This window comes from Callithrix jacchus, chromosome 17, assembly GCF_049354715.1.
Source record: "Callithrix jacchus isolate 240 chromosome 17, calJac240_pri, whole genome shotgun sequence".
In the NCBI taxonomy this organism is placed as follows: Eukaryota; Metazoa; Chordata; class Mammalia; order Primates; family Cebidae; genus Callithrix; species Callithrix jacchus.
Window position 1 is genome coordinate 40,606,093 of NC_133518.1, and position 27,216 is coordinate 40,633,308.

At 37.8% G+C, this 27,216-nt stretch overlaps 1 protein-coding gene and 1 long non-coding RNA gene across 2 annotated transcripts in view; one reads left to right on the forward strand and one right to left on the reverse strand.

Annotated features, from left to right (window-relative positions):
* DIPK2A (divergent protein kinase domain 2A) overlaps positions 1-7,829 on the reverse strand; it is a 28,865-nt gene extending 21,036 nt beyond the window's left edge. Inside the window, exon 1 of the mRNA XM_002759519.5 lies at positions 6,911-7,829. Within this exon, the coding sequence (XP_002759565.1) occupies positions 6,911-7,567 (657 nt within the window). The 5' untranslated portion in view covers positions 7,568-7,829. The remainder of the gene's footprint in view (positions 1-6,910) is intronic.
* A 211-nt stretch (positions 7,830-8,040) lies between these two features.
* LOC144579911 (uncharacterized) overlaps positions 8,041-27,216 on the forward strand; it is a 44,251-nt gene continuing 25,075 nt past the window's right edge. Inside the window, exon 1 of the long non-coding RNA XR_013528587.1 lies at positions 8,041-8,156. This is a non-coding gene — a long non-coding RNA (uncharacterized LOC144579911). The remainder of the gene's footprint in view (positions 8,157-27,216) is intronic.

Here is a 27,216-nt window from a genome sequence, read left to right on the forward strand (position 1 = left end):
ATTTCTAAGTCCTAGCATATGTCCCATTTATTTCACGAAATAATTTTCTGAATGCTATTTTCCACCCACCTCAAATTCCAACAATATTAAGCAATGCCTTGAAAATAGTAAGGTTGTGTTATTTTACTGAATATCGTGTCCAACAGCTATATCTAAAATTGGAAACTGATGTCAAAACACATTCAAAAAACCTAAATTTAATAGAAATAAATTATCTTTTAGAACAGCTTAAGAAATGCTTCCCCTTCCCCCAACCCCAAAACAAAACAAAACAAAAAAACTACACTTGGCCGAAAGTTTTAAATATACGTAAATGTACTAGTCTCAACTGACCCTTACTGTGTCCCAAGGGTGTACAGATCAGTTCCTGGCACTATTGACCAATGCCACATAATCAGTGTCAGATCTTTTTACTTCAGAGTTAAAACCACAAAAAAGCACTAAAAAGAAAAATATGAAGACACTGAAGCATCATACTTACTTCAGATTATAAATCTTTTAAGATTCTGTCTCAGAGTCTAAGGTCCATAAATAACCCAGACTTAACCTCTGTTTTTTTTTTAACTACCATTTACCAATGTACTAAACAGAATTATTAAAATATAATAATGACTTACAGAGAAAAAAGTAAACTATTTGCTTTTTCTTAATCCTTATCTAAACCCTTTCCTGCCATATTCATTCTATTCATTATACTTTATCTGAGACAAATCCCTAACCCCCTTTAAACTACTATTCTTAAAATCTATAGCCTGAATAGTTGTAGGTACATATAATATATGTAAGGACGGTGACATTTGAATGTCTGCAATAAGAAAAGTATAATTTTTATATTTCTAAGATAGACACCAGCATAATGTACTAAAGAACTTGCAACTATTATAGCTATCTAAAAATGGAATAAGCTGATTTTCAAAGAAATAATACATTGTAAAAAGCTTTACAACTGAAAACATTTAACAGATATTACTTGAATAATCCTTCTCCTTTAATCTTCAAAACAATCCTGTTAGGTAAGTATTAACATCCTCATTTTACTGATTAAAAAAAACTTAGAACCTGAACCATTAAGTGACTTGCTCAATACCATCTAACAAACAACCTTGTGGTCGTACAGAATGTGAACTGGATGCTCTATCAATAGTGTCCCCTCCACCATACAATGAGATGTCCCTCCCTAACTATCTGACAGTGTATATATACACCTTTTATATTGGGCTTCTTACATTACATTGGTTGTATAATAATTAGTCATTTGTGTAACTACCTCCTACATAGTAAGCTACTTGGTTCCTAGGACCATCTTTCCAATCCAAATGCCTTGTAATAGATTGTAAAACAAACAGCCAAATTCAGTTCTTTTGACTATAAATCCAAAGAGCTCCCAAGAATTTCACAGATAACTTCCTATCACTTTATACTACCCTCACCTTACCACTAATAATTTTCCATCATTTTACAACCATTTACTAAAGTTCATCGAACATTATTAGAATGCAGGATTTAAATTCTAAGGCCATAATTTAATACATAGGTAATGAATGACAGCTGAAGAAAGAAAAAGTCAGCATTCTGTGAAGAGTCAGCAACAATGACAGATATACAGGAAGTAAGCCAGAGACCACAAACCAGAAAAACAGAATAAAAACCAGTCTGACAATCCCCTGGGAAACTGAACACCCATGTCCAGAAGACCTATAAAAACAAGCTATTTCCCAACATGTGTGAAGAATAAGTGCTAATCCGTGCAGTGGAAATATAAATAGTTCAAGGACTAGATAAAAGTACAGAAAGGACAAAATTCACAATGGTCAAAAGATACAGATATGTCCAGAAACTAGACCAGGATGTCAAATGACTTTGCTCTACGGAATCTGAAGTGATACTGTTTCTAGGGTCTCTCTAAAATAAAAGTCCCCACTCACTTTTTGGACTTGAGGTACACAAAATTCTTGTATTATTTTTGTTTGATTATCTTGAAGGGCGTTCAAATGTCAAAAGTGTCAATGGACTTTCAGATGAAAAGCCACAAAAAAGTTCAAAAACTTAAAAAATTATTATTAGATTAAAAACTGCTCTACTAAGAACCATCTATAATGTGTTATGAAGCCAAAATCTAGGAAGGCAGTTACTAAAGCAACAGCCAGTGAAAGAGAAGTAGGTGGTTCCCTAAGTCGTTGTTTGAAAAGAAACTCTCGAGAGACAGTGTGGAACATCCTTTTGCACACTATTGCCTCACAAGATCCTTGGCTACCCTTAACTCTACATAATCCCCCTGAAAAGAAGTTTTTGCTTTTTGTTTTGTTTTAATCTGATTTCATGTGTGTAAAAATTTGGGGGTAGGAAAAAAGGCTTGAAAGAGAGCATCCAACTCCCAATCTTCTTTCATAAAAGCTTAATTAAACCCACCCATTAAAGTCAAGTTCAAAAGAAAACAACAACAAAAACAAAAAACTCAGATTTCTCAAGTCAAGAGTTTGGAAACCCCGGAAGGTTTGGCACTGAGAAGAATCTAATCCAATAGCCTCATTCTATAAAGAGGGAAGTGTGTCTAATAGTAAAAATCTATCAAAGTTTCTAACATACCATTAGATAAACAGTCATAATCTTTTATTTACTTCAAAAACTGTATTTTCACTAGTGAACTTAAAAAACATGTTGTTCCCTACATAAATTGCTTTTAAAGGCAAAAACAACATTCACTGTAAGTTTTCTAAAAAAAAATTATCTCAAAGTAATGGGGAAAAAAAATCAGTATAATAAAGTATGGTCGATACTCGAAATCACCATTAGTTTTAAGGTGATCCATACCCGAAACAAGCTTCAAAACAGCTGATCAAGCACCAGGCAGGCAGTAAGTTACCTTTATTCAATATCTAACATTATTGAATGCTTATAATTTATCAGACACTATGTGATGTGCTTTGCACGTATTATATCATTTACAAGAATAGAAAAGCAAGCTTAAGAGCCAAAGCTTAATGATAGTCATATGCCATTAACAATAAAGTAAATCCTATTAAAACCATGATTTGGAAAATTTAAGGCAAATAAAGTTCCACAAATAGTAAAATTTCCCCCTAAACAACAAAGAGCTTTCTTCATTTCCTACAAACGAGACCATCTTCACTACTTCCAGGTTATAAAGTTAGAGACTCTGTCTGAACTTCAAGAAATCCAGACAGCCTTTCTTTCTCTCTCTCTCTCCTCTCTCTCTCCCATTCTCTCTCCCTCTCTCTCTCTCTCTCTCTCTCTCTCTCACACACACACACACACACACACACACTCTCTCTCTCTCTCTCTCTCTCTGTAAATTCAATAGATTAAATACAAATACTGATAGAAAATTTACTAATTATAACTTGTCATCTTGCCAGTTACATCAATATCTCAATTTTTGAATACTTCAAGATTCCTGTTACATGATATAAAAATCAACATAGCTCCTTGCCTCCAATTTTTTTCCATAGGATTTCAGCATAATTGGCACCAAAATACACCTCTTAGTGCAGTAAAAATGTGAAGATGAAAAGAGGCTATCAGAGTAGAAGGTAAAAGTACTGCACGCATTATCTTGTTGCTTGATGTATACAAATATTTTTTAGAAGACAATAATTCTATGGTAAACTGCTGTAAACTAGTGAAACTATCCAACAATAGGAAGAAAGTTGTACTCTCATGCCTTTTCATATGGGGAAATTTATATTATAAATCTATGTAGCTTTAAATAGATAAGGTATGTGTGTATACATGTTACATTTAATACCTTTCACTTCTCCTTTCAAGGCATAAATAGCAACTTCAATTTTTTACTGTTTTTTCAAATCAGAAGAGGTGAGTTTAACGGATTAAATGCCTATGTATTTTTCAGTTCTTTCTTAAGTATCTTATCAAAAGAAATTTTTACATGCTTAATTTGAAGCATGTTTACTATACTGGAAGTTTTGTTAAGAATACTTTGATGACGTCAGTTCAAAGACTTTCTTTCCCCCTAAAGTTGTTAGTTTTTGGACAACAATATAAGAAAAATCTAGTTTGCCACCAGCTGTCCAAAAATTCGACAAGTAGCTCCCCCTCCTGGAGGAAAAATAAAAGTGAGTTTCTCTTCAAGCTGTAAAACATTAGTACAATTAAAAATATTTTTTTAAAGACATGAAGCAAAAAAAAAAAAAAAAAAAAAACTCAAATCTGAGTTTTTCTATAAGTATCAGTATCCCAGTACTACTGTAAACAGCTATAAACAGTTTTATAGAAACATGTATAAATACCAAAAACGCAATTTCCTAGCTAACAGAAGTAATGAGCATCATTATTTGACTTACTACACAGCAACCTTTTTACCTGATCACAAAATGCTGAGATTCCTTTCATTTTGGTGGGTGTATACAATCATCAGTCCTCAAGTATATTGTTCAGACTTTCAAACTTACTAGCTTTTACCAAAGATCAAGTGATTCTACAAAGAAAGCAGCAGCTATATGAAGACTCTTAAAAATATCTTCTTACTCTACTTGCTTGTTAATCAGGTTTTAAAAATAGTACCAGTCAGCCTATCTGACTGAGTGGTACTATTTACATACTGTGAAATTATATTTCACAGTATGTAATTAGCTAAATTATGATACATATATTAGTATTAGTACTATTCCTGGGAACTGGGTTGTGTAAATTAAAAATGTAATTTACAAATCTTATACTCTAAAACGTGGAGACATGTTTCATCACATACTAAAAACAAATTCTTATCCTGTGACCCATCTATTTACCCACTCAGAGAAATTGTGTCATCATGTGTAATATATAAGAAAATAATGGTGCTTTTTCAAAAAAAGCTGTTTCATCACTAAAAATGAGAACAGATAAGGGTAAGTTTGAGGAAAAAGTTAAACAGAAAACAAGATACAAGCACACTTGACTATCTCAACTACAAAGCAAACTAAGGATGCCAAGAGAACTTCAAACTTAAAAAAATATAAAACCTTTCTGCACAAAGCACAAATTTACCTTAGTGTAAATCAGATGTCAAAGTTTATCAAATTCAGATGCTATGACTACATTTATAAAGAACTGGCTACATAATGTTCTGAAAATATCGATTCTAATATTAGTTGTTACTAACACATGACTATTCAAAATTACCTAATAAAAAAATCTTTCAGTACGAACGCCTGCATTTTAAGTACAATAAATGTATATTACTAAGATAGCTCTTTACTAACTTTCTGAGTCTTAGAGAATTTGTCAGGGTATCTACTTCAGCAAACTGCTAACACAATCTCCATGAACCAACCTTGCTAATATAAACAAGACATTTTTTCTTGAAAAGATAGCTTAATGAGAAACTTCAGTTCAAGTGTATGTACATAATAAATACAGGCTAAACTTTAGACATTGACTAGTTTGGGAACTACTGAATTAAGCAAATTTCTTCAAGGTAAGTTTAACCAGTTTTATGCATCCATTTAGTTAGGAGATACAGCAGTATTTAATATACACTCTAACTTTAAAATTAACCCAATACACATAGCCTCTGATGTCCTAAAATTTACTAAGACCCCCACTAAAGTTTCATTTGAGGCAAAATATTTGTGTTACATTATTTGGCTAAACTAATGAAACTAAGTTGGTTTCTTTTAGCTAAAATGAACAGTGTAGAGCTTGAAAAAAGAAATATAAATAAATATGCACTTTCCTGTTCATGTATTTTAGATTAAAAAAAAATCCAAAAAAAACAAAAACAAAAAACCACCCTGTATAAACCCTCTAGCTCTCAGTGCCATTCTTAGTAACTCAGAAGGAATGTGAAGTATACCAAAATTACTTGTGAACTTTAATTTTTCTCTCCTGTATTTGAGATAACAGCAAAAGTGTCATGGAAAAGAGCACGGTAACTTTTCTGCAGAGAGAAGGAGAAATCACAACCCCACAATTGTAAATCACTGTCCAAGGACACCGCACTGAAGCCGGGTGGGAATGTGCAGAAACAAGTAAATACCCCGAAAGTAAACAGTTTTTGTTTTTCGTTCTCTTTTTGCTGTCACCAGTAAGAAGATTTCATCCTATTCCCCTAAAACCACATTACTTTTCAAAATAAAGTCAGACGAGAGCAAATAACGCAATTGGCAAAAGGCAAGAATCTCCTTCCCTGATACTCGCCCTGGCCTAACATTTCATCTCCCTTCAATCAGATTACCGGATGAATAGGGCAGGTCACAGGATCAGGATGAAAATGTCTGTCTAGCCTTAAGCCCTCCCTGCCCCAAGTCCAACGCTGCCTTACTTTTCCTGTTTCTTTGATTCTAATCCAACCCAAAGTTCGGCTCACGCATTAACGCCACCCCGACCACTGTCCCATTCTCCGACTTTATCCTTCCCAACCTGTCCCCGAAATTAGCTGTCCAAATGACTGCCAGGTAAATGAGGGAAAACAAAGAATCTGACACCGAAGTTAGGCCAGCTACTAGCGCCAGAAAAGGAAGAGCGAACACGGCGTAAAACACTTCAGAAGAACTAAGGTCCAAGGGCTCGTGAACAGTCTGCGCCGCGGACCTGCAAGGCCCGGGAGATAAAAGCAGAAAGGCGGGGAGCAGAGCGGAAGGAAACTCGCTGGAGAGACATTTTGGGGAGCGTTAAGAGACGCACTCCCTCTGGCGTTGAAGGATCCGCAGTCAAAGCCGAGATAAGCCCGAGTCTAGGTGACAAAAGCAGACTCTCCATCGGTCAGATCACCCTCGGCCTCCCTGCGAAGCCCCGGGGCTCCCCTGGAGCCGCCCCTTCCCACGCTGCAGCCTGGCCCAGCCCGGGTCGGGTCGGAACCGGCAGCAAGGGCGGGCGGGGCCACTCTCCTGACTCCGGTTCCCACGCGCGGCCCCTCCCGGCGGGACGCCCCCCGCCCTGGCTCCGCGCCTACCTGTAGCACCAGCGGCTCGGGGTTGAAGGCCAGGGTCAGCAGCAGCTGCATGCGCTCCGAGTCCTTGAGGTTGCGGAGCAGGAAGCTGCCAGAGTCCTTGGTCTCCGCGTAGCGGCGCACCAAGCGGTCGAGAAGGCGCTGCGAAGGGCAGTGCACCAGGTCCGACCAGCCCTCCACCGCCTCGGGCGTGAGCAGACGCACGTCGCCGTTGAGGCGCGCGAACTCGGTCCGGGGCATGGCCTGCAGCAGGTCGCAGCGCGGCCGGCCGGTGGCACGCTTGCAGATGCTCTGGTCGAGCTGCGCCAGCTCGCGCTGCGAGCCGAGGCGCTTGAGCACCACTCGGCGGCGGCCGCCCTCGCGGGGCTCCCCGTACTGCGCGAAGTACACGTTCTTCACGTTGAGGAAGTCCAGCAGGCGCAAGCGGCCCCACGCCTCGAACACCACCTGCCCGTTGAGGAAGCGGCGGCACCAACTCGTGCCGAAGCACGCCGGGCACTTATTGAGCTGCAGGAAGCGCCGGTCGGCCAGCTCGTTACGCTGCCAAGAGGCGAGGAGCGACGGCGAGTGCAGCACCATCAGCACCAACAGGCTGCCCAGCGCCGCCAGCTTCAGCGAGCGGGACAGGCGGCCCAGCTTCGGGGGCACCAGGCGCCACATACCGCCCGCCCGCCCGCAACGGGAGGGCGAGGGCACCCCCGGGGCGCCCCCGCCGCGCCAAGATCCGGAGAGCGACGGACAGGAGCCCCAGGCGAGAGAAGGAGCAAGCGAGCGGTCTGGGGCGCAGGGCGGAGTAGGTGTGTGAGAGAGGGAGACGGAGAGCGATAAGGCGCCGGCCAGAGCAGGCTTCGACTTCTCCCAGTCACTAGTCTCCACAACTCTCCTGCTCCCTCCTCCGAGCTCCCCGCCCTCCGACTCCGGCGGCGCCTCCTCCTCGCCAGCCAAGTTATAGACGAGAGGGAGGGGGAGGGAACGCAGGGACCCGACGGCCGCGCGCCCGTGCCTGCGCGCACGCGCACTGTGGAAACGAGAGCTGCGGCGGTAGCCAGCCACGGCGAGTGGGGTCTGCGAGGAAAGGAGGGACTCGCGGAAGGGGAAGAGTAGCTGGGTGTCTCACACCCACAAGTAGCAACCCGCGCCCTAGAGCCATACGCCCTGGCCCGTACGAGCTGGCTCTCCAGAGACAGGGAAGGGGGCCGGGGCCAGACCGGCGGGGCGGAGCGAGCGCGTCGCGCACCGCCCAGAAAGCGTAAGCGCGGGCTCGCGGGAGCGGTTGTGGGGGCGGTTCAATGAGGGCGGAGCTCGGCCTCTTGACGTGGAGGCCTGAACTCCCGGGCTCTGGTAGCAGAAAGACTTTATAGTCATCTTTTATGAGTGTTGCGGTTTGCTGGTGCCTGCCTTTTGGAAACGGCCCTTTAAGGAAGGCGGGAAGGAGAAGAAATGAACCGCGAAGTCTTTTGGAGCCCTTTCTCTGCTGGCGCGGCCGCCTTCCTCGCCTTATATGGATTGGGTGCGCGCCTGGGGGCGGGGCGAGGCCCAGGAGTGCCCGGCGAGGGCTCGTGTTCCCTCTAGGCTCGCGCGCCTCATGATAGGGGGTGGGGTCTGCGGAGAAGATGGGAAAAGCGTGAGTGGTGGCGGGCTGGTTGGAGCTTCATTTTTGAGGTTGTATCTGTAAAAGCATTTAAAATTTTCCGGAGTGGGCACAGATAAAAAGTTCTCAAGCAACGTTGTTAAAGTGAGAATAGGATGAAGGGGAAATGACGCGGCCTGATGTCGCCAGGACGTCTGCCCCAAGCGCCGCGAAAAATCGGGTAAGAGCTTGCCAGGCTCGCCTCTGCTCCCCACAGGCTGTCCCAGCCCGGCCGCGGAGCCCTGCGGTTCATCTCCGCGAGGCGGATTTCCTGGCGTCGCCCCTGAGAGTCCCTGAGGAGCGGGCCTCGAAGCGTTGCCTTGGCGGTAACCGTGGAGACCCGGGGCTGCTTGGTGCTCTGCAGGGTCTCCTTGACTCAGTAACCCCAGACTGCAAAAGTAAGGTGCAGATGCCGCACGAAAGCACCGTGTTTAGATATAAGTTTCAGGGGACCCTGACTGTTTAGCAGTAGGGCTAGTAGATACCTTATTATGCTTTTGACTTTTAGCGCTAAGGTTTTTAGCCTGAGGGACGGGTGGTTCCTGATACATTAGTAAACATCTGTGTCTTACTGAGTTAATTTTGGGGATTGAACAGTGCTTTTAGAAGACCATGGTAACTGGCATGTATAGATCAACTCTACGCGAGTTAATAATAAACATCTATACCAAGTTATCAAAAGTAACAATACTTTCTGTATTGTTTGTTTGTAATAGGCATTTCTTACAAATTCTTATAAGAATTAAGATTTTGGAAAAAAACAGTCTGAGAAATTTAATAAATTTAAAGTAGGCGTGATTTTGTAATGATTTGCATCGAAGACAAAGACAAATTGGAATAATCTTCAAAGCTTTGTAGAAATTGACTTACTACACTTGTTTGGCTTCTTCTGCTGAGTGCGTTATACCATCTTTGGAGGGAATTTTATTTAACTTGCTTTCAAGTATTCCCAAACTCCATGCAATATAGAATTAAAAGCTCAAGTGAAGTTTTCTTATGAAAAGGAGTTTGTTGTGATGGTTCTAGAGTCCTCTGCTTAGATCAGCTGCGAGGCTGCTGCTACTGAATTATAAACAAAGCAAGTTATTACTTAACTGCAAATTTCTTCTTTCTGACATCTTTTCTATCTGTCTCATAAATTGGTTCGATTAATAGTAGTCAATATGTAGAATTGATTTAAAACAATGAAAGTACTACATAAGTTGCCATTAAACTGATTAAACTGAGAGAACTGGGGCAGAGTGAGACTATTTAGGTAACTAGTAACAGGATTAAGGAGGTACCTGTACTGCTTCTTTGTATGGAATAGGTCTTTGGAGTTCTTAAACGATTCTCAGCCTCCACATGCTTGGAATTGTACGGGCATCATTTGAAACATGGAAATAAAACACGGTTAATAGTCGACACAGGTTGAATTTTGAAAAATGCTTGCTTTGCATCTAAGTAGTTGACATTTGTTTAAAAGCTCTGATCTTTTCAGTTAAATGTACTAGACATTTATTAAGAAAGATAGTTTTCGAGAGCTTAATACATTCATCAAAAGAAAAAAAGTCTTAGAACTATATGAGATAAACATATAGTGTTCTAAAGTTCCATATTAGGGTTTGTAAAAGATCTCTAAGTGGGGCTGGGCACGGTGGCTCAGGCCTCTAATCCCAGCACTGTGGGATGCCGAGACGGGCAGATCATGAAGTTAGGAGATTCAGACCATCCTGGCCAACATGGTGAAACCCCATCTCTAATAAAACTACAAAATTAGCCAGGCGTGGCGTCGCACACTGTAATTCCAGCTACTCAGGAGGCTGAGGCAGGAAAATTGCTTGAACCTGGGAGGTGGAGGCTGCAGTGAGCAGAGATCACACCACTGCACTCCATCATGGTGACAGAGCGAGACTCCATCTAAAAAACAAAAAAAAACAAGTGAAGATTAATGTGCATTACACACCTTTCCTGTAAACTGCAGGATGATTTCAACCAGTGGATCATCCAAAGTTCTTGGCCATTATTTTAAATAATGGCAAATAATGTAATTTCCAGTGCATTGTAAAATGTCATTTTACAATAACTATCACTGTTTTAAATGTATCAGATGGAATTAAATACCATAGTGGTTTAATACTAACATCCATTTTGATAGTCAAAGTTTTCCATTGTATTACTTATTCTATTCTCTACAGCAGTGGTTCTCAGCAAGGGACTGTTGCCTCTCAGGGGACAGTTGGCAATGTCTGGAGACATTTTTGTCTTCATAAACTGGGGAGTGGGGTACTACTGGTGTCTAGTGGTAACGTGCCAAGGATGCTGCAAAATATCCTGCATTGCAAAAGACAATCCCCAAGAACAAAGAATTAACTCACTCAGCATGTCAATAGTGTGCTATTCAGAAACCCTGACTGACAAGAATTCTATGTAGTATGGTTTTAGGCATAAGTCTTACTGGATGTCATACTTTCCTGCAACAAAAAACGTGTATACCATTGTCCCTTGAACAACACAGGTTTGAATTGTGTGGGTCCACTCATACACAGATTTTTTTGCAACCAGACGAGACTCAGAACTATAGTAGTTGCTGGATATGAAACCCAAGGATAAGCTGACTTTTACTGTAAGCAGATTCTGCAGTACTGGCTGCAGAACTTGCATATGAGAGAGTTTTGGTATACCGGGGATCCTGGAACCAATCCCAGGTGTATACCAACAGACAACTGTATTTAAATTTTTTGCATATCCTGTGATCATAATCTTCTGAATGTTAACACAGGAATTTTTTATCATTACAACTATTATTGATGTTCAGCTGATCAAAAAAAACATAAATATCCCAATTTGAATAAACATAAAAAGTATTTTGTTGAAATGTAATTTTTAATAAGCTTGGGCATTTTATAAAATTAGATTTCCATGAACAAATATTATTTATTGCTAGAATCAGACAAAGTCTAACATCAGTTTTCTCTCTTTTTTGTTTTTAGAGTTGTAAGGGCCAAACTATCTTGTTCATTATGAAGAAAAGAATGTTTTACAGCAATTATATTTATTTTGTTTTATTCCTTCTGACTAGAATCACTTACCAATAGTGATCTATCATCTTAATGACATGGTGAAACCCTGTCTCATCTTGGAAACCCCAATTAGATTTTCCAAGTTAGTTGGATTTAGAAGGAAAGCATTGGAAATCCAACTTGGAAAATTATTTTTTTGAAACTTGATTACTAGAATTATTTTCTCATATTGACTCTATTTAGTGCCCTGGCAGTCATGTCCTGGGACAGTGCACTATAGTAAGATCCAGGATGGGTAAGAGTTATTCCTTTTGTAAAGGCCAGAAAGACAATTTCCTGTGTACTAAAGAACCCAGACAGTGTCTGGTTTGAATGGTTTGTTCCAGTAGTGTTTGCCAGATGGGTGGATGAACAATTGAAGGAATAAACACTTTCAGATTAAGTGTTATTGTAATAATCTAAACTAGAAATGATGGGCATTAAAAAAACTAGCACATTCTATATGTATTGTGAACATAGAGCTAACAAAATTTAATGTGAGAGAAAGGCAAGCATCAGGTGTCATGGCATGGTTTTTATCTTCAACTATCGTAAGCCTGTGGGGGCCGCTGGAACAAAAATATCTTAGACTAGGTCACTTATAAACAACAGAAATTTATTTTTTACAGTTTTGAAGCCACGTCCATGATCAAGGTGCTTGCAAATTTTGTGTTGGGTGTTTTCCTCATTCATAAATGTTTCTGATGTGTCTTCACATGGCAGAAGGCAAGGGAATCACTCTGGGTTCTCTTTTATAAGGATACAAGTCACCTCCCAAAGAATCGACCTTAAGATACCATCACATTGAGGATTAGGCCTCAACATATGAATTATGGCACAAGGGGGTGGGGGTGCAGCTGACACAACCTTTTGTATCCTAGCACCATGTGCTGAGATGGGGGAGATGGAGCGGAAAAGGATGAGAAAGATGCAAGTGCAGTTCACCTGTCCATATTCTTCAGTGTCACATTTATGTTTCAGTTACCTGATGTATGTGTGTTAGGAGATGTACCTTAAGGACAGATTTTGTTAAAGGGGTTTTTTAAAGCTGTTTAGCATTTTAATAGAATTTTAAATATATTTTGTTGCATTTATTGTATTTTAAATCCATAACTCTACATAGATATTTTCTAGGACAGATTCTGTATCAAACAATTGCCTTCATTGGTTGTAAATATAGAATTGTCAAACATATACACTAAAACCATGATTTTGCTTGAAATAATTGAATCATACAGTTTTCTGACCTTGTCAGAATAATGCACATTAGCCCACATGCAACTGTAACATTATAATTCATGATTTATATTAATTCAAAATATCATGCAGTGTTATAGATATGTTTTCAACATTGATGAGGATCATCCTGCGAGGCACATTTTTCTTTTGCTCGGTAAATTTTTAAAACTTGTTTTTTTCTAGTTTGTTTCAGCACAGAACATAATATATGCAAACATTTTAAAAATTAACACATCACTAAGAGTGCACTTACATACCCAATTGTTAAGATCTTTTGAAAAGTTAAACCAAGTCATATATACAGGTGTAAATTAACATTATTATCATCTATTTTAAAGGTTGGCACACATTCTAAAAGTGTGATTTATTCAGTTCCAACCAAGTACAAGATTTTGGGTGTGTGAGTTCTCAGAGTCCAGTGTAGGAGGCAGATATATGCATACCAAAGTTCATTACATGTTTGTGACCAACAGTGAGATAAAAGTAAATATGAAAAGAGCACAAACAAAAAATTCCTGTAGCTATAGATGTTATCTTTGCATTTATATGACTCCCCTCGGGAGAATATGCTATATATACTAGGAGAACTTTGCTTTGTCAACTGTTTTTCTCTCAAGCCTCACATCCTCACATCCTTTCCTCATTATGACTTGTGCAAATGGTGTTCCTGCCACCTCTGTGGATGATGGAAGCTACACAGCTCTTCCTCTGGGCAAGCATGCTAGAGATCTCGGAGAACAGCAGCTGCCTGTTCAGAGCAAAAGCATCCTTCTGGATAACAAAATTGCTGCCTTGTTTCTGACTCAGTTATCTTTACCAGGTTCCTTTCATGGAAACCACTCGTATAGCTAAAAGACCTGCTATAGTCTTCAATCTAATGGCTGTGCCAGTTTTAAAGGTCAGCCATAGCTAGGAGAGAGGTCAGGTAAGTGTTACACTTGTGTATCAATGTGTATTTAATGTTCAAAATGATATAGTCCAGAACTGGCAATTTTTGTTTTTTTTCATACAAAAGGACTTACAAAACTCTCTAGGTAAATAAGTAAGATACCTAATTTTAGGGAACCAACCATAGAGATGTCTTATTATCCAGTGTAGTCTATTCAGAGTATGGCCAGTAGAATTGTGTCTTCACCAAAGAGAGTCCCCATCTTTGAGCTATAACTGGTACACTGGTCTGTCTGATTTGAATCATCTCCTACTCCTCTGTCCTTTGCAGCTCCATGCCTTTCTGTAGATTGATATTCAGGACAGTTTTCCTTTATATCTTGGAAATAGTAGAGCTCTCATTATTTTTTGAAAAATCAGGAACTAAAATTTAAATCACATCAAATGAAATAGTAATATGACATACTGTTTTGTTATAATCAGGCTTCCTTGAAGATTTGCCTGCTACTTAAAAAACTTGAATAATTATAAATAAATGAAATATATTTTGTGCTGACTTAATCATAAGATGAACAGACCATAAGAACTTGTCAGCACACTGAAAGTAACAATGTCATGGATTAAACTAGGATGTCATAGTATATTTAACTTTTCTAAGATACAGTGACCCCCTAATTGCCATCATCAGTATGCAGATTAAATGAATACAGTTATTGGAGTTCTAAAAGGAACTTTAAACTCTATAAAAATTATTAAATCATTAGATAGTTAATGTGTATGTCTGTCCATTTTGTAGAATGTATCTTCCTACCAAAATGACTACCAATGAATTGCATTTTTACATGGTCTTCTTACATAACACTGGGAATGGATTGCAAAGGATATTTCAGGGAAAATTCTAAGAAAATAATTATTTTAAAAATTACTTTCCTCCAGCCATGGTGCCTAATGCCTGTAATCCCAATTCTTTGGGAAGCCTAGGAGGGCAGATGACTTGAGCCCAGGAGTTCAAGACCAGCCTGGGCAACATGATGAAACCCTGTCTCAACAAAAAATACACAAAAAAATTAACCAGGCATAGTGGTGCACACTGGTTGTCCCAGCTACTTGGGAGGTTGAGGTGGGAGGATTACTTGAGCCCAGGAGGTTGAGGCTACAAGTGAGCCACGTTACTACCACTGTTCTCTAGACTGGGTGATAGAGCAAGACCCTATCTCAAAAAAAGAAAAAATACTTTCAAATTCCACAGATCTTTGTAAGTCATGTATTAAAAGAAAACTATTTTTCAAATAAAACATTAGCCTGTCTTTTTCATAATTTTTCTATTTGCTGCTGGTATATAGACAAAATTTCTTTTTTAATGTTGTCTTTGCAATTGGGAAAATTACTATGTTAATAACTAATAACTATTAACTATTGCAGTAGTTTCTTTTGGGTTTTCCATACAAAAAATTATGTAAATTACAATAGGCCAGGTGCTTATAATCAGGCTTCCTTGAAGATTTGCCTGCTACTTAAAAAACTTGAATAATTATAAATAAATGAAATATATTTTGTGCTGACTTAATCATAAGATTAAGTGGCTCATGCCTATAATCCCAGCATTTTGGGAGGCCAAGGTGGTTGGATCACAAAGTCAAGAGACCAAGACCATCCTGACCAATATGATGAAACGCCTCTCTACTAAAAATACAAAAGTTAGCTGAATATGGTGGTGCATGCCTTTAGTCACAGCTACTCAGGAGGCTGAGAGAGGAAAATCGCTTGAACCTGGGAAGCAGGGGTTGCAGTGAGCCAAGATTGTGCCATTCATTGCACTCCAGCTTGGGCGACAAGAGGGAGACAGTCTCAAAAAAAAAAAAAAAAAAAGCATTACTTTTAAACATTTCAAATACCTAGGAATAAATTGAAGGAAGGATGTACAACATCTATGCCCTGAAAACTACAAGTCAATATTGCAGAAATTAAAGATGTAAATAAATGAAAATATATATACTATGTTCAAGGATTACTGGATTTAATACTGTAAAGATATCAGATGTAAAAATGTTAATTTATAATTCAATATAACCCTTCTCAAAATTCCAGCAGGTTAAAAAATACATATTGACAAGCTAGCTGAGCACAATGGCCCACATCTGTAATCCCAGCACTTTGGGAGGCCGAGGTGGGCAGATCACTTGAGCTCAGGAGTTCAATACCAACTTGGGCTACGTAGTGAGACCCAGTATCTACCAAAACAAACAAACAAAAAAAAAACAATAGCAAGAGGTGGTGGCATCTGCCTGTAGTCCCAGCTACTCAGGAGGCTGAGGTGGAATGATTGCTTGAGCCTGAGCAGCAGAGATTGCAGTGAGCCAAAATCACACCATGCACTCCAGCCTGGGTAACAAAGCATGACTAAAAAAAAAATTTTAAAACATTGAAAAAAAAACCGAATCACACAGATATACAAAAGGCCACGAATAGCCAAGCCAATTTTGAAGGAGAACAAAGCTGGTGGGTTTAATGGATTTGAAGTACCATTATAAAAAATTAGTAATTGAGACATTTGTTCAAAACAGAAAGATGAACTAATGGAACAGAATAGAAAATAATATGGAAACACATACAAATCAGCTGATTTATGGCAAAAGTGACCTCAATGCAATGAGAAAAGGTCTTTTCAATGAATGATGCAAGGTCAAGTGAATGTCACATAGGGAAAAAATTTATCTTGACTTGTAATTCATATACCACACTATACACAAATAGTGCTTCTAGAGTGATGGCACAACCAATGTGCATAACAACAAAGCCTTAAAATGACATTTGCATAACCTTTGATAGGCAGCAGTTTCCCCACCTCAGGTTCAGTAATTCACTGGACAAACAGAACTCAGCAAGGTTATTATACTCATAGTTTGCTATATAAAAAGGTTATAGATTAAATAGGAGGAAACATATAGGGCAGGGTCCAGGAGAGACCAGATACAGAGCTTACCACTGTCTTCTCCCAGTGGAGTTGTGTGGACAGTGCTTCTCCTAGCAAAGATGTAACGGAACTGTATGGCAGTGGAACCAGGGAATCTCAACCATGCCTTGGTGTCTGTTGTTTTGTGGGGGCTGAGGGGGGGTGGGGAGGGTATCAATGGCATAATTATGGCTCACTTCTCACATTGCTGACCTTGGAGCTACCAGCCCCTCCAGAAGTCAATGTGATAACACATTACCCAAGGCTTCAACCATAAATAACAGTACACATAAAAAACAGCATACACTGGTGATACAGTTTGGACATTTGTCTCTACCCAGGTCTCATGTTGAATTGTAATCCTCAATGCTGGAAATGAGCCTGCTGGGAGGTGTGTAGGTCATGGGGGCAGATCCCTCATGGTTAGGTGCTGTCTTTGTGATAATTCTCACAAGATCTGATCATTTAAAAGTGTGTGGCACCCCACACATCCATTCACTTGCACCTGCTTTCCCCCTGTGATGGTTCTGTTCACTCTTCTACCATGATTGAAACCTCCCTGAGGCTTCAAAAGAAGCCGAGCAGATGTCAGCACCATGCTTCCTGTAAAGCCTGCAGAATCATAAGCCAATTAAACCTCTCGTCTTTATAAATCACCAAGTCTCAGTTATTTGTTTATAGCAGTGCAAGAATGAACTAACTGGCATGGTCCAAGGCATGCAGGTAAACAAAGTTACACTTATGAAGCAGGACATTCCAAGGGTTTCCAGATTACCTGCCAGGGGTCAGAGCCATAGCTTTCTTTGGACAAGCTCAGTCCTTTACTACATGTAGGCAAAGACAAAATGCTCTTAACAATAAAGATTTTTAAAATGAGCAGCTGGCCTGTATTAACCTTTATTCGTTAAAAAAATGATTAGGCAACTCAGAGCAAAAAAGTATTTCCGATATATGTATTTGACAAAGGACTGGTATCCGTCCAGATTATATAAAACACTCATGTAAATTAAGAAACCCAGTTGGAGGGTCAGGAGGTAAACAACAGGTGAAAGATTTTTAAAGGCACTTCAAAAAAGGATATTCAAGCCTCAACTTCTTTAGTTATCAGCCTAATGTGAATTAAAACCATAACGTGATACCACTGTGTACCTAATAAAATGGCTAAAATGAGATAGATGGACAGTAACAGAGTTGGCAGAGGTGTAGAGTAATCACACCTCTCATACACTGCCGTTTGGAGTCTGAATTAGTGCAACCGCTTTGGACAACTGTTTGGCAGCATCTACTAAAGATGAACATATGCGTACCCCATGGCTCAGCAATTCCACTTGTAAGTGTATACCCACGAGAAAATGCATGCATTTGTTTACCAACAGACATATATTAGAATGTCCATAGAACACTTCATAATAGCAAAAAACCAAAGACTATTCAAATGTTCATTAATAAAGACTAAATTGAATGTTTACACAGTGGAATATACAATGAAATGGTCTATCACTATTAAAAAAAATAAATGAATCTCAAAATTTTAGGATAAGCCAGACCCAATAGAGTACCTTATGCTTCTATTTATGTAAAGGACAAAATCAGTAATTTGAAGTGAGCATAGCAGTTATCCTTGGGCAATACAGGGGGCATGTAGTGAATGGAGGGTGCACAAAGAGAGTTTCTGGGATGTGATTCAAGTTCTGCTGCTTGAGCTATGTATTGGTTATGCAAGTGTTTTCAATTTGTTAAAATTAGGCAGTTCACGGGTTTTAAAATTTTCATTAATTAAATTTACATCTATCAGATAATATCAGAAACATACTCTAATGGAAACAGTAGGAGTGATTTACTCTGCAGCTGATAATATTTAAGTTTCAGGTCCCCCCACTTTCACAAAATGCTGTAAGTGCAGGGAGTTTCTGGGAACAGTAATGGGTCCTAGGTACAGAGTAGAAGCCAGATTTCAGTCAGAAGCATTTCTGTGTAAACAGGTCTGGTTAAATTGCTTAAAGAGACCTCAGAAGAAAGATATATGAATTCACTGATATTTTCTCATTCTAAATAAATACTTTGCGCCTAATTTTGTATTTATTTTGTATACTTTTTCTTAACTATGAACCACTACCACCATCATCCTCACCCCTCCACACATAAACACGGTGTAAATTTCAGGTCTGGCAAATCTAGATCTATAAGGAGTCAGAAAAGTTACCCATGGTTTGATTTTTTTTAACACTGTCATCAAATTATTTTCTTTATTTTTCTTGCAGTAATAGACTTCATTTCTCTTCAAGAAAATGTCTTAAATAATCAGAATAAATAAATTGTTTCAACTAAAACTACAAGAAAGCCCCTATTTGAGCTTGCAACTCATTACACAAATGCTTTTCCTAAAGGTATTGTACTTCAGTATTACTCATATTTCCCATTTATCACACAAAATATTAAAATAATGTGTACTCAATAAAATGAATATTTTTGTGTCTCATTCTGTCACTTAAGCTGGAGTACAGTGCTACAGTCATGGCTCACTGCAGCCTCAAACTCCTGAGTTCAAGTGATCGTCCCACCTCAGTCTCCTGAGTAGCTGGGACTACAGGCATGCAACACCATGCCGGCTATTTCTTTTTCTTTTTTCTTTTCATTTTTTGTAGGGACAGGGTCTTGATACGTTGCCGAGGCTGGCCTTGAAGTCCTGGCCTCAAGGGATTCTCCCCCATCGGCCTCTGAAGTGTTGGGATTGCAGGTGTTAGCCACTGTGCATGACCAGTAGATCTTAGTAAGCTTTTTAAAATACATTTTTTAATGAAACTGTCTTTTTTTGTGGTTTTTAAATAGCATGTAGGTTCAAGGAAAAATACAATGACTTGATTCATGCTAGCAGTTTTACTCACTTGCTTTTGAACCATTGATGCAAATGTCAACACAAGAGTTCTGAAATAAATTATGATGTTCAAAATATTTATTTAACATTTGAATATTTTAGTGCAACTTGCATTTAATGCCAAGTATTCAAATAAAAGATCTTTGATGATTACTTGTGTTGATACTAGACAAATACAAGCAAAACGGCAAGTCCAGCAAAATCTGTAGACTTGTCCAATCTTTAGAAACAATTACAATTCTGTAGGATCAATCCAGTCTTCATTTTTGTAATTAAATCTTTCATTCAAAAAATTAATATGGGGCCAGGCACAGTGGCTCACGCCTGTAATCCCAGCACTTTGGGAGGCTGAGGCGGGTGGATCACTAGGTCAAGTGATCAAGACCATCCTGGTCAACATGGTGAAACCCCGTCTCTACTAAGCCGAGATCGTGCCATTGCACTCCAGTCTGGGTAACAAGAGCGAAACTCCGTCTCAAAAAAAAAAAAAATTATGTTTGGAGCTTTCATGATTTCTTTTAGTGACTTCTTATCCAGCAGGCATTCAGCAATGTAATCTCTACACTGCTTAATATTTGCTGGGCTCTGGCCAATGTTTTACAATAATTCACCCTGTAAAATGTTTCAGTAGCTTTTTCACTTGTAATTTCAAATGCCTTAGTAATTTTTGGCTTTAAGGAGCTTATCTCTGTTTAAATATTTAATTTCTTTTTTATATAACTATGATCTCAAAATGAAACTATAACTTATCAGAAAAGATTTTGTTACATAAGACACAATAGGATAATTTATTAACATCTATAAGGCCAAGGAAAATAGAGCTTTTCTCATATTTTGTATTTCTTAATTTACATTGTACCCAGTTTATTTGAGTAGATTACTTCCTTCCATGAGTCAGAGGACTCTCTTATATCTGAATTTTATTTTATTTTTTGGCATCATTAGACATAATGCAGATGTAGGTTGAAATAGCAAGCAATTCTTCTAATCTCCCTTTTTAAATCAGTGACCTATTTCCCATGCTCCTCATTTCTTTGTGTAAATTCCAATGTCCATCTGGTGCCATTTTTCTTTTATATTTGTTCCTTTACAATTTCTGGTACTGCAATTTGTTAATGATAATATCTCTCAGGTTTTTAGACTGAAAAAGTATATTGCCTCAAGTTTTGACAGATATTTTCTCTAGACTTAAAATTGTAGTTTGACTTTTTTCAGAAAAAGGTTGTTTCATTGTCTTCTGTCCTGCATAGTTTCTAAGAAGTCTGCCGTCATTCCTAGCTTTATTCCTCTGTATGTTATATGACTTTTTTCTCTGCATTTATATTTTTTTCTTTATTACTGGTTTTCATCAATATGATTATTATATGCCTTGGTGTAGTTTTCTTCACACTTCTATTTGGGAAGTATTGAGCTTCTTGAATATGTAGGTTTCTACTTTTGTTAAATTTGGATTTTTTTTTACTCAGTATTTCTTTAAATATTTTACCCCATCTCTTCCTGTGACTCCAGTTGGATATAAGTTAGTCTTTTTCAAAATTTCCCACAAGCCACTAACACTGTTGATGTTTTCTTCTCCATCTGTTTTTATGTTTCATTTTGGAGAATTTATACTGCTGTCTTCACATTTACCAGTCTTTTCTTCTGTAGTATCTATTCTGCTTTTAATCTCATTCAGTATATTTTTCATTTCAGATAAGTATTTTTGAACTAAAAATTCTGTGTGGTTCTTTTAAATGCACATAAAAACGAACACAGAAAAACTACTGAAGTAAAATACCATGCAAGTAACTACAAGAAAAGATGGCCATAAAAACAGAAAAACCCTGTAGACAATGAAACAACACTAGAAAGACATACTTAACACATGAAATCATTTTGAAATGAACTAAATTATGTTAAGAAAACAATATGAGACATTAAATAACAAATTAATCTGAATTAGAACAATTCAGAAAAGAGCTGATTACAGCTCACAAAAGAAATAAAAGAATTTTTCAGAAGTAATGAATATACCAGAAAAAACATGTGCACACACATACATACCCCAAACACAACAAATAATTCCTGAAATAATAATAAGTTCAAAGGGGGAAAATGTTTAAAACAAAACACAAGACAATGAGGCAAAAAGGATTTGAGAGAATGTTAAAAACTGAAGATAAGAAAATTCAATGTACCTACGTAGGAGTCCCTACCCCTGCAAAAAAATCTAGGAAATAGAACAATTATTTAAAACTTGCTGAAAATACCATTGTGAATATACATTGAAAGATCACAATCTTATCGGAGAATAACAGCCCAGAAAGAACAGAACCAATGCATATCCTAGAAAAATTACTAGACTTTAAAGAAAAAATAATTACTTGAGAATCTAGAGGAAAATAGCACATCTTATATAAGGACGTCAATATTATCAAATAGTCTTAATTTTCTTGAGACAGTCAACAAAAGAAAATTTGAGCCAAGGATTTTATATCAAGCAAAACTAATCTCAAGTATAAACAACAGGGTCAAACTGTAGAGCATGAACTCAGAAACCATTTTTCCCATGAGGGAATCTGCCAGTCAAGCAAGCTTTAGACATCCAAAACGACTTCACAGAGCAATCCAAGAACTGGAAAAGGGCATAAAAAATACAGTTACTTTTTGAAGCAAGAAGAAATAAAAGCTAAAGTGAGAGATTATAGTACATAATGGCTATATGATCTGAAAGAGTAGATATTATTTTTTAATGGAGTAGTGAAGAATAGCTATAACATGCAAAACCAATTTTGTTTAACATTCAGTACTCATAATTAGTAGTTGTGTTTTATTAATAGTGTTATTCTAAGCCTGTTATATTATAAAATGGGATAAAGTAAATGAGTAACTGTATTTTAAATATATCATTTCCTGTGACCTTGAGAACCAGGATTCTCAGTGTGAACAAGAAGTGATACAGATGTGAATTAAAAGAAGTAAAAACCCTGTAGAAAAAAATTCTACAATTCTAGAAAAAAATCTAGAATTAAAAAAAAAAAATCACCAAACAGTAGCAAACAGCAACCCTAGCTCCGAAAATTGCAACAAGAATATGGTCTTGTTACTGGATCCTGGCCAAAGTTATATAGTAGAAGTGATATACCCACTTCCAGTTCTGCCAGCAAAATGTTTCATGAGATCGTCCACTTTCTTGACAAGCTAAAATCAGTATACAAAAATTTCTGAGGAAACCATAGGAGTTAGCTTGAACTAATTTGTTCTTTTCTAAATATGAATATATATAGTTGATAGCTTATATTTATTGCTCTAGAGGGCATAGCCTTTTATAGCAGAAGGTAGCTGCTTCAGGGGTAATGTTCTAGTTTCTGATGCCTGGGTATGCTCAAATCCCACCTATCATATATCCGTAAACTTCAGGTAAAAGATAATACTGAGGTATTGCTGGGTAGTTCAAATATAAAACATTTTCATCTACCTGCCTTCTACCATGTAGTGATTCTGAATCATCAACACTTTCCATCTATTAATATTTTTAGGTCAGCCCAATCATTTGATAATAATCTCATTCTAATCATGTCCCTTTGGATAACTTCTTTTTCTGTACTGTGTACTGGCTCTTAACATAGGGTTATTGTTTCTTGTTCTGGATAAAAACACAGCTATCTTTGCATCTTCGTGATTTTAATTGTAAACTGATTGCTGTCTCCTGGTTACCACTTTCTATTACTAAATATATCTCATTTATTATTGTTTCCTGAAACCACTTTGACATAGTTTTTTTTTTTTTTTTTTTTTCATAAAATGGAGTTTTCTGGCTTTTCTCTTAAACATGGGAAGAAACTGTGGCTATGGCATATATATATATAAATATTTTTCATATATGTAATTCATATTTTTTCTGGTTGTAACTAGTGATGAAGTGCTGAATTATATCGATGTATTAAAATGTGCATTAAGCAGTTAAATAACACCACATTTTAAATTTCAAAGTTCTATTGAACTGCTCTAAAATCTCAGGCTTAAGCAAATCACTGTTGACAAAATGATGGATGTTATACTTCTTTAAGAGTTTCCTTATGGGATTATTAAAATTTCCCTGCCTCCTCCCCCATCTGTCTGGAGTGCCTGTACTATGTTGGCCCAAATCAAATACTGTTTTAAGAGTTTGGGTAACATAATAACCTCCTTTGTCTTTTAGGCCCTTGGCTCTGGTAAAGTTTTAAAGTACATCATTGGATGTTAAAGCATTCCTTGTTACAGTTGTAACACTGGCTCATATTCTCCAGGTTTGTGTGTCTGTATAATTCTTTATCTAGAATCACCCTATTGTTCTCTTAAAGTGGAAAAAAATGTGCTTTATAGTGGAGAGCATAAACATTTTTTCACTTAAGGATTGTACTATCCAATTCATATTTACCTTTCTACCCCTCCTAACTGCTTCTGGAAGACAGGAGACATAGCTCCTTATCCAAGAAATCCTCTAAAACAGTAAATCTTCCTAAACAAATACTTGGCCTTGTTTACATCTGGAGAGTTTATTGAAATAGTAGCTATATTCATTTCCTAGGCTGTCTTAATAAAATATCACAAACGAGGTGGCTTTAAAAAATTACCCAGAAATCTATCTTCTCAGAGTTCTCGAGATACCTAAAACCAAGGTGTTAGCAGTCCTCTATTCTCTTTCTGGAACTTGTAGGGAAATCCTCCCTTACCTCTTCCTAAGCTTTTGGTGGTTGGTCAGCAATCTTTGGCATTCTTTGGCTTGTAGATGCATCACTCTAGTCCTCTGTGTCTTCACGTGGTTCTCTCCTGTGTCTTCTGTTAGAAGCATTCCTCCCTTTGAAACTCGAAACTCTGGACCAGCAAAGCATAAGGTGCAGGAATTGCTATGCTTTCAATGTGTCACCTCCAAGATTCAGGCATTGCCAAGTAATAGTATTAGGAGGTGGGACCTGTAAGAGGTGAATTGGGCCATGAGGGCGCCTCCCTCATGAAAATGATTGCCTGTGTAAAAGAGCTTGAAGAAGGGAGTTTGTCCCTCTTGCCCTTCTACCTCCTGCTATGTCAGAACACAGTGTTCTTCCCCTCCAGAGGATGCAGCGACAAGGTGTCATCATGAAAACAGAAAGCAGCCCTCACCAGACAACTAAACCTGCCTGTGCATTGATCTTGGACTTCTAAGCTTTCAAAACTGTGAAATATAAATATCTATTCTTTGTAAATTGCCCAGTCAGTGGTATTCTGTTACAGCAACACAAATGGTTGGTGGCAGAAAGAGAAGGAAAAAGTTTGCTAGTGTATCACTAGAAGTAACTGGTGCCACTTGCATGTTCTCTAGGAGAGTGTTTATATCTAAATCAGTGTCCAATATATGGTGTCTTTTTCTTCCATAGCTAGGATTCACAGGTCCAGGAAAGAAGTGGTTGAAATGGGAATTAATGCTACTACTGTTTAGTGCAACTGTTTCCATACTCTAAATGTTGACCAATAATAGAGCTTTGCTAACTAGTTAAAATTAACTCTCATTAAAAAAAAAGCCTCTCAGCCATAAATATATCATAGTTACTAATATAAATATATAATTTTATTTATACTGTTGAATTTAAAGGACACTTGAATTGCAGCTTATCTGTGCCTTATCAGATGTCTTTACAGTTATTTTATTTCTCCCATCAGTCAGTAATTTTTAGTCTGTCCACCTCAAATATATGTGTTATTTCTTGAGAGAGGAAATAAGGATAAAACCAATCACATTAACAGCTCAAAAGTAAACAGTAAACTTTCACAGAAACAACCACAAAAAGAAAACAGGTGAGACTTTTAGACTTCATGCTCTTGAGTTTAAAATGCTTTTCCACAAATGTATCCTAGTGAGGTAGCATCATTGCCATTTGCCATGAGTTCTTGAGTACTAGATACATGACATTTACTAATAGAAAAGAATGTGAACAGTATTCTTTGATTTATTGTATCTTTCTTTCATATATAATTTTGTTGTTTATAAAATACCTTTTCAAGACTCTTTTCCTTATAATCACAGAAGACTTTTAAGATAGATTGCCTTTTTACAAATAAGGAAGTTGAGGTTCAGGGCAGTTAAACAGTTTGTCTTCAATCACACAACTAGTTTAGTGGCAAATTTGAAAAATAAAGTTCTGGTTTTTTCTACTATAACTCAGCTTTTCAACAGTTTTACAAACAATATCCTCTTGTGACTATTGTAATCGAATGTGCTTGATGTATTAAAATTATTGAAGCTATCAAAACTAATGCTACTTTTATAAACTCATTCTAAAAATACAATAGCTTAAAGTTAATTTTTATTCATAATTTACTTATTTAAAATACTTTTAGATTATTTGAAAGTTAAAATATGGGATAAAGAGAAAACACAGTTATAGCTGAAAATGATCATTTCTTTGTCATAAAGAGACCTTTTTCGTTATAGTTTAAAAAGACCCCCTGCATCATCCAATATACTTTTCACAGTTGCTTCACATGTGCCTAGCAAGAACATTTTAAAATTGTAGGGGATAATGTTTTTTTTTGCGGGGGGGGGGAATTTTTTGTAGTAAATGATTGTTAGTTATAAAGCACTAGTATAATTAAAGGTCACAGGTATAACTCCTAGAGAAAGTCATTCACTTTAAAAGGAAATGAGTGCCCCACTTTGTTTAAAAACAGTCCAGTATGTTAAACTTGAGGACGAAAGTACTCCTCTCTGTATAACTGATGATCTAAATTTATATCTGCAGTCCTGATTGCTTCTCTGAACTCCAGATGTACATATCTGCCATGTGGTCCTGCACACTAGGATGATCATTAGGCCCCTTTAATTTAACATAGCCCTACTAGAACTAATGTGTTAGCTTGTTATCTGCATTTAGGAAGATGGCTAAAATTCAAGATATTCTTATTTCTTCTCTCTTTCACATCCACATTCAACTTATCAGCAAGTACTGTTGGACACTTTCAAGGTCTATTCTAAGTCCAGTCACTTTTTGAAACCTTGACTGCTACCACCCTAATTCAAGTTACGGTTATCTCTCACCTGACCTATCGAATTTGTCTCCTAAATGTCTGCTTGCTTCTACTCAACACCCAGTCTCTAGATGGAAGCCAGAGTGATATATTTATTATGTCGATTAGAACATATCTATTACTCCACAGCTCAAAACTTTTTAATGGCTTCCCATCACATCTGGAATATGGCTCAATGTCCTTACCTTGGCCCAGGTGCCTACACACCATTCTTTCTGGCCTCATCTTATACTGCTGTCCCCTTAACACTGGTCAAGCCATACTATCCTTCCAACTCTTACTAGGAACACACCAAGGCCTTTCCACTTGCTATTTCTTTTACCTGTCTCTGGAGATGGTTCATGATTCAGTTTTTCACATCATTCATGTGTCTGGTCAAATGTCCTCTATGAACGTTTGTTTTGATCGCTTTATTTAAAATGCAATGCTCCCCACCACTCAATTCCTTTTTACCCCTTTATTCATTTTCTTCCTTGCAAGTATTTACTTTCTGTTTTCATATGAATTGTCCCTCCTACAGGAAAAGGAGCTTTGCCTTTTTGTGGCTCCATCCCCAGTGCCTGGTACAGTGCCCAGTGCTTAGATAGAAATAAGCATTTTTGAGTAAATGGATGAATGCATTTATTTAAATAATTCATAGTTCTAAAATTGAGGCAAAAT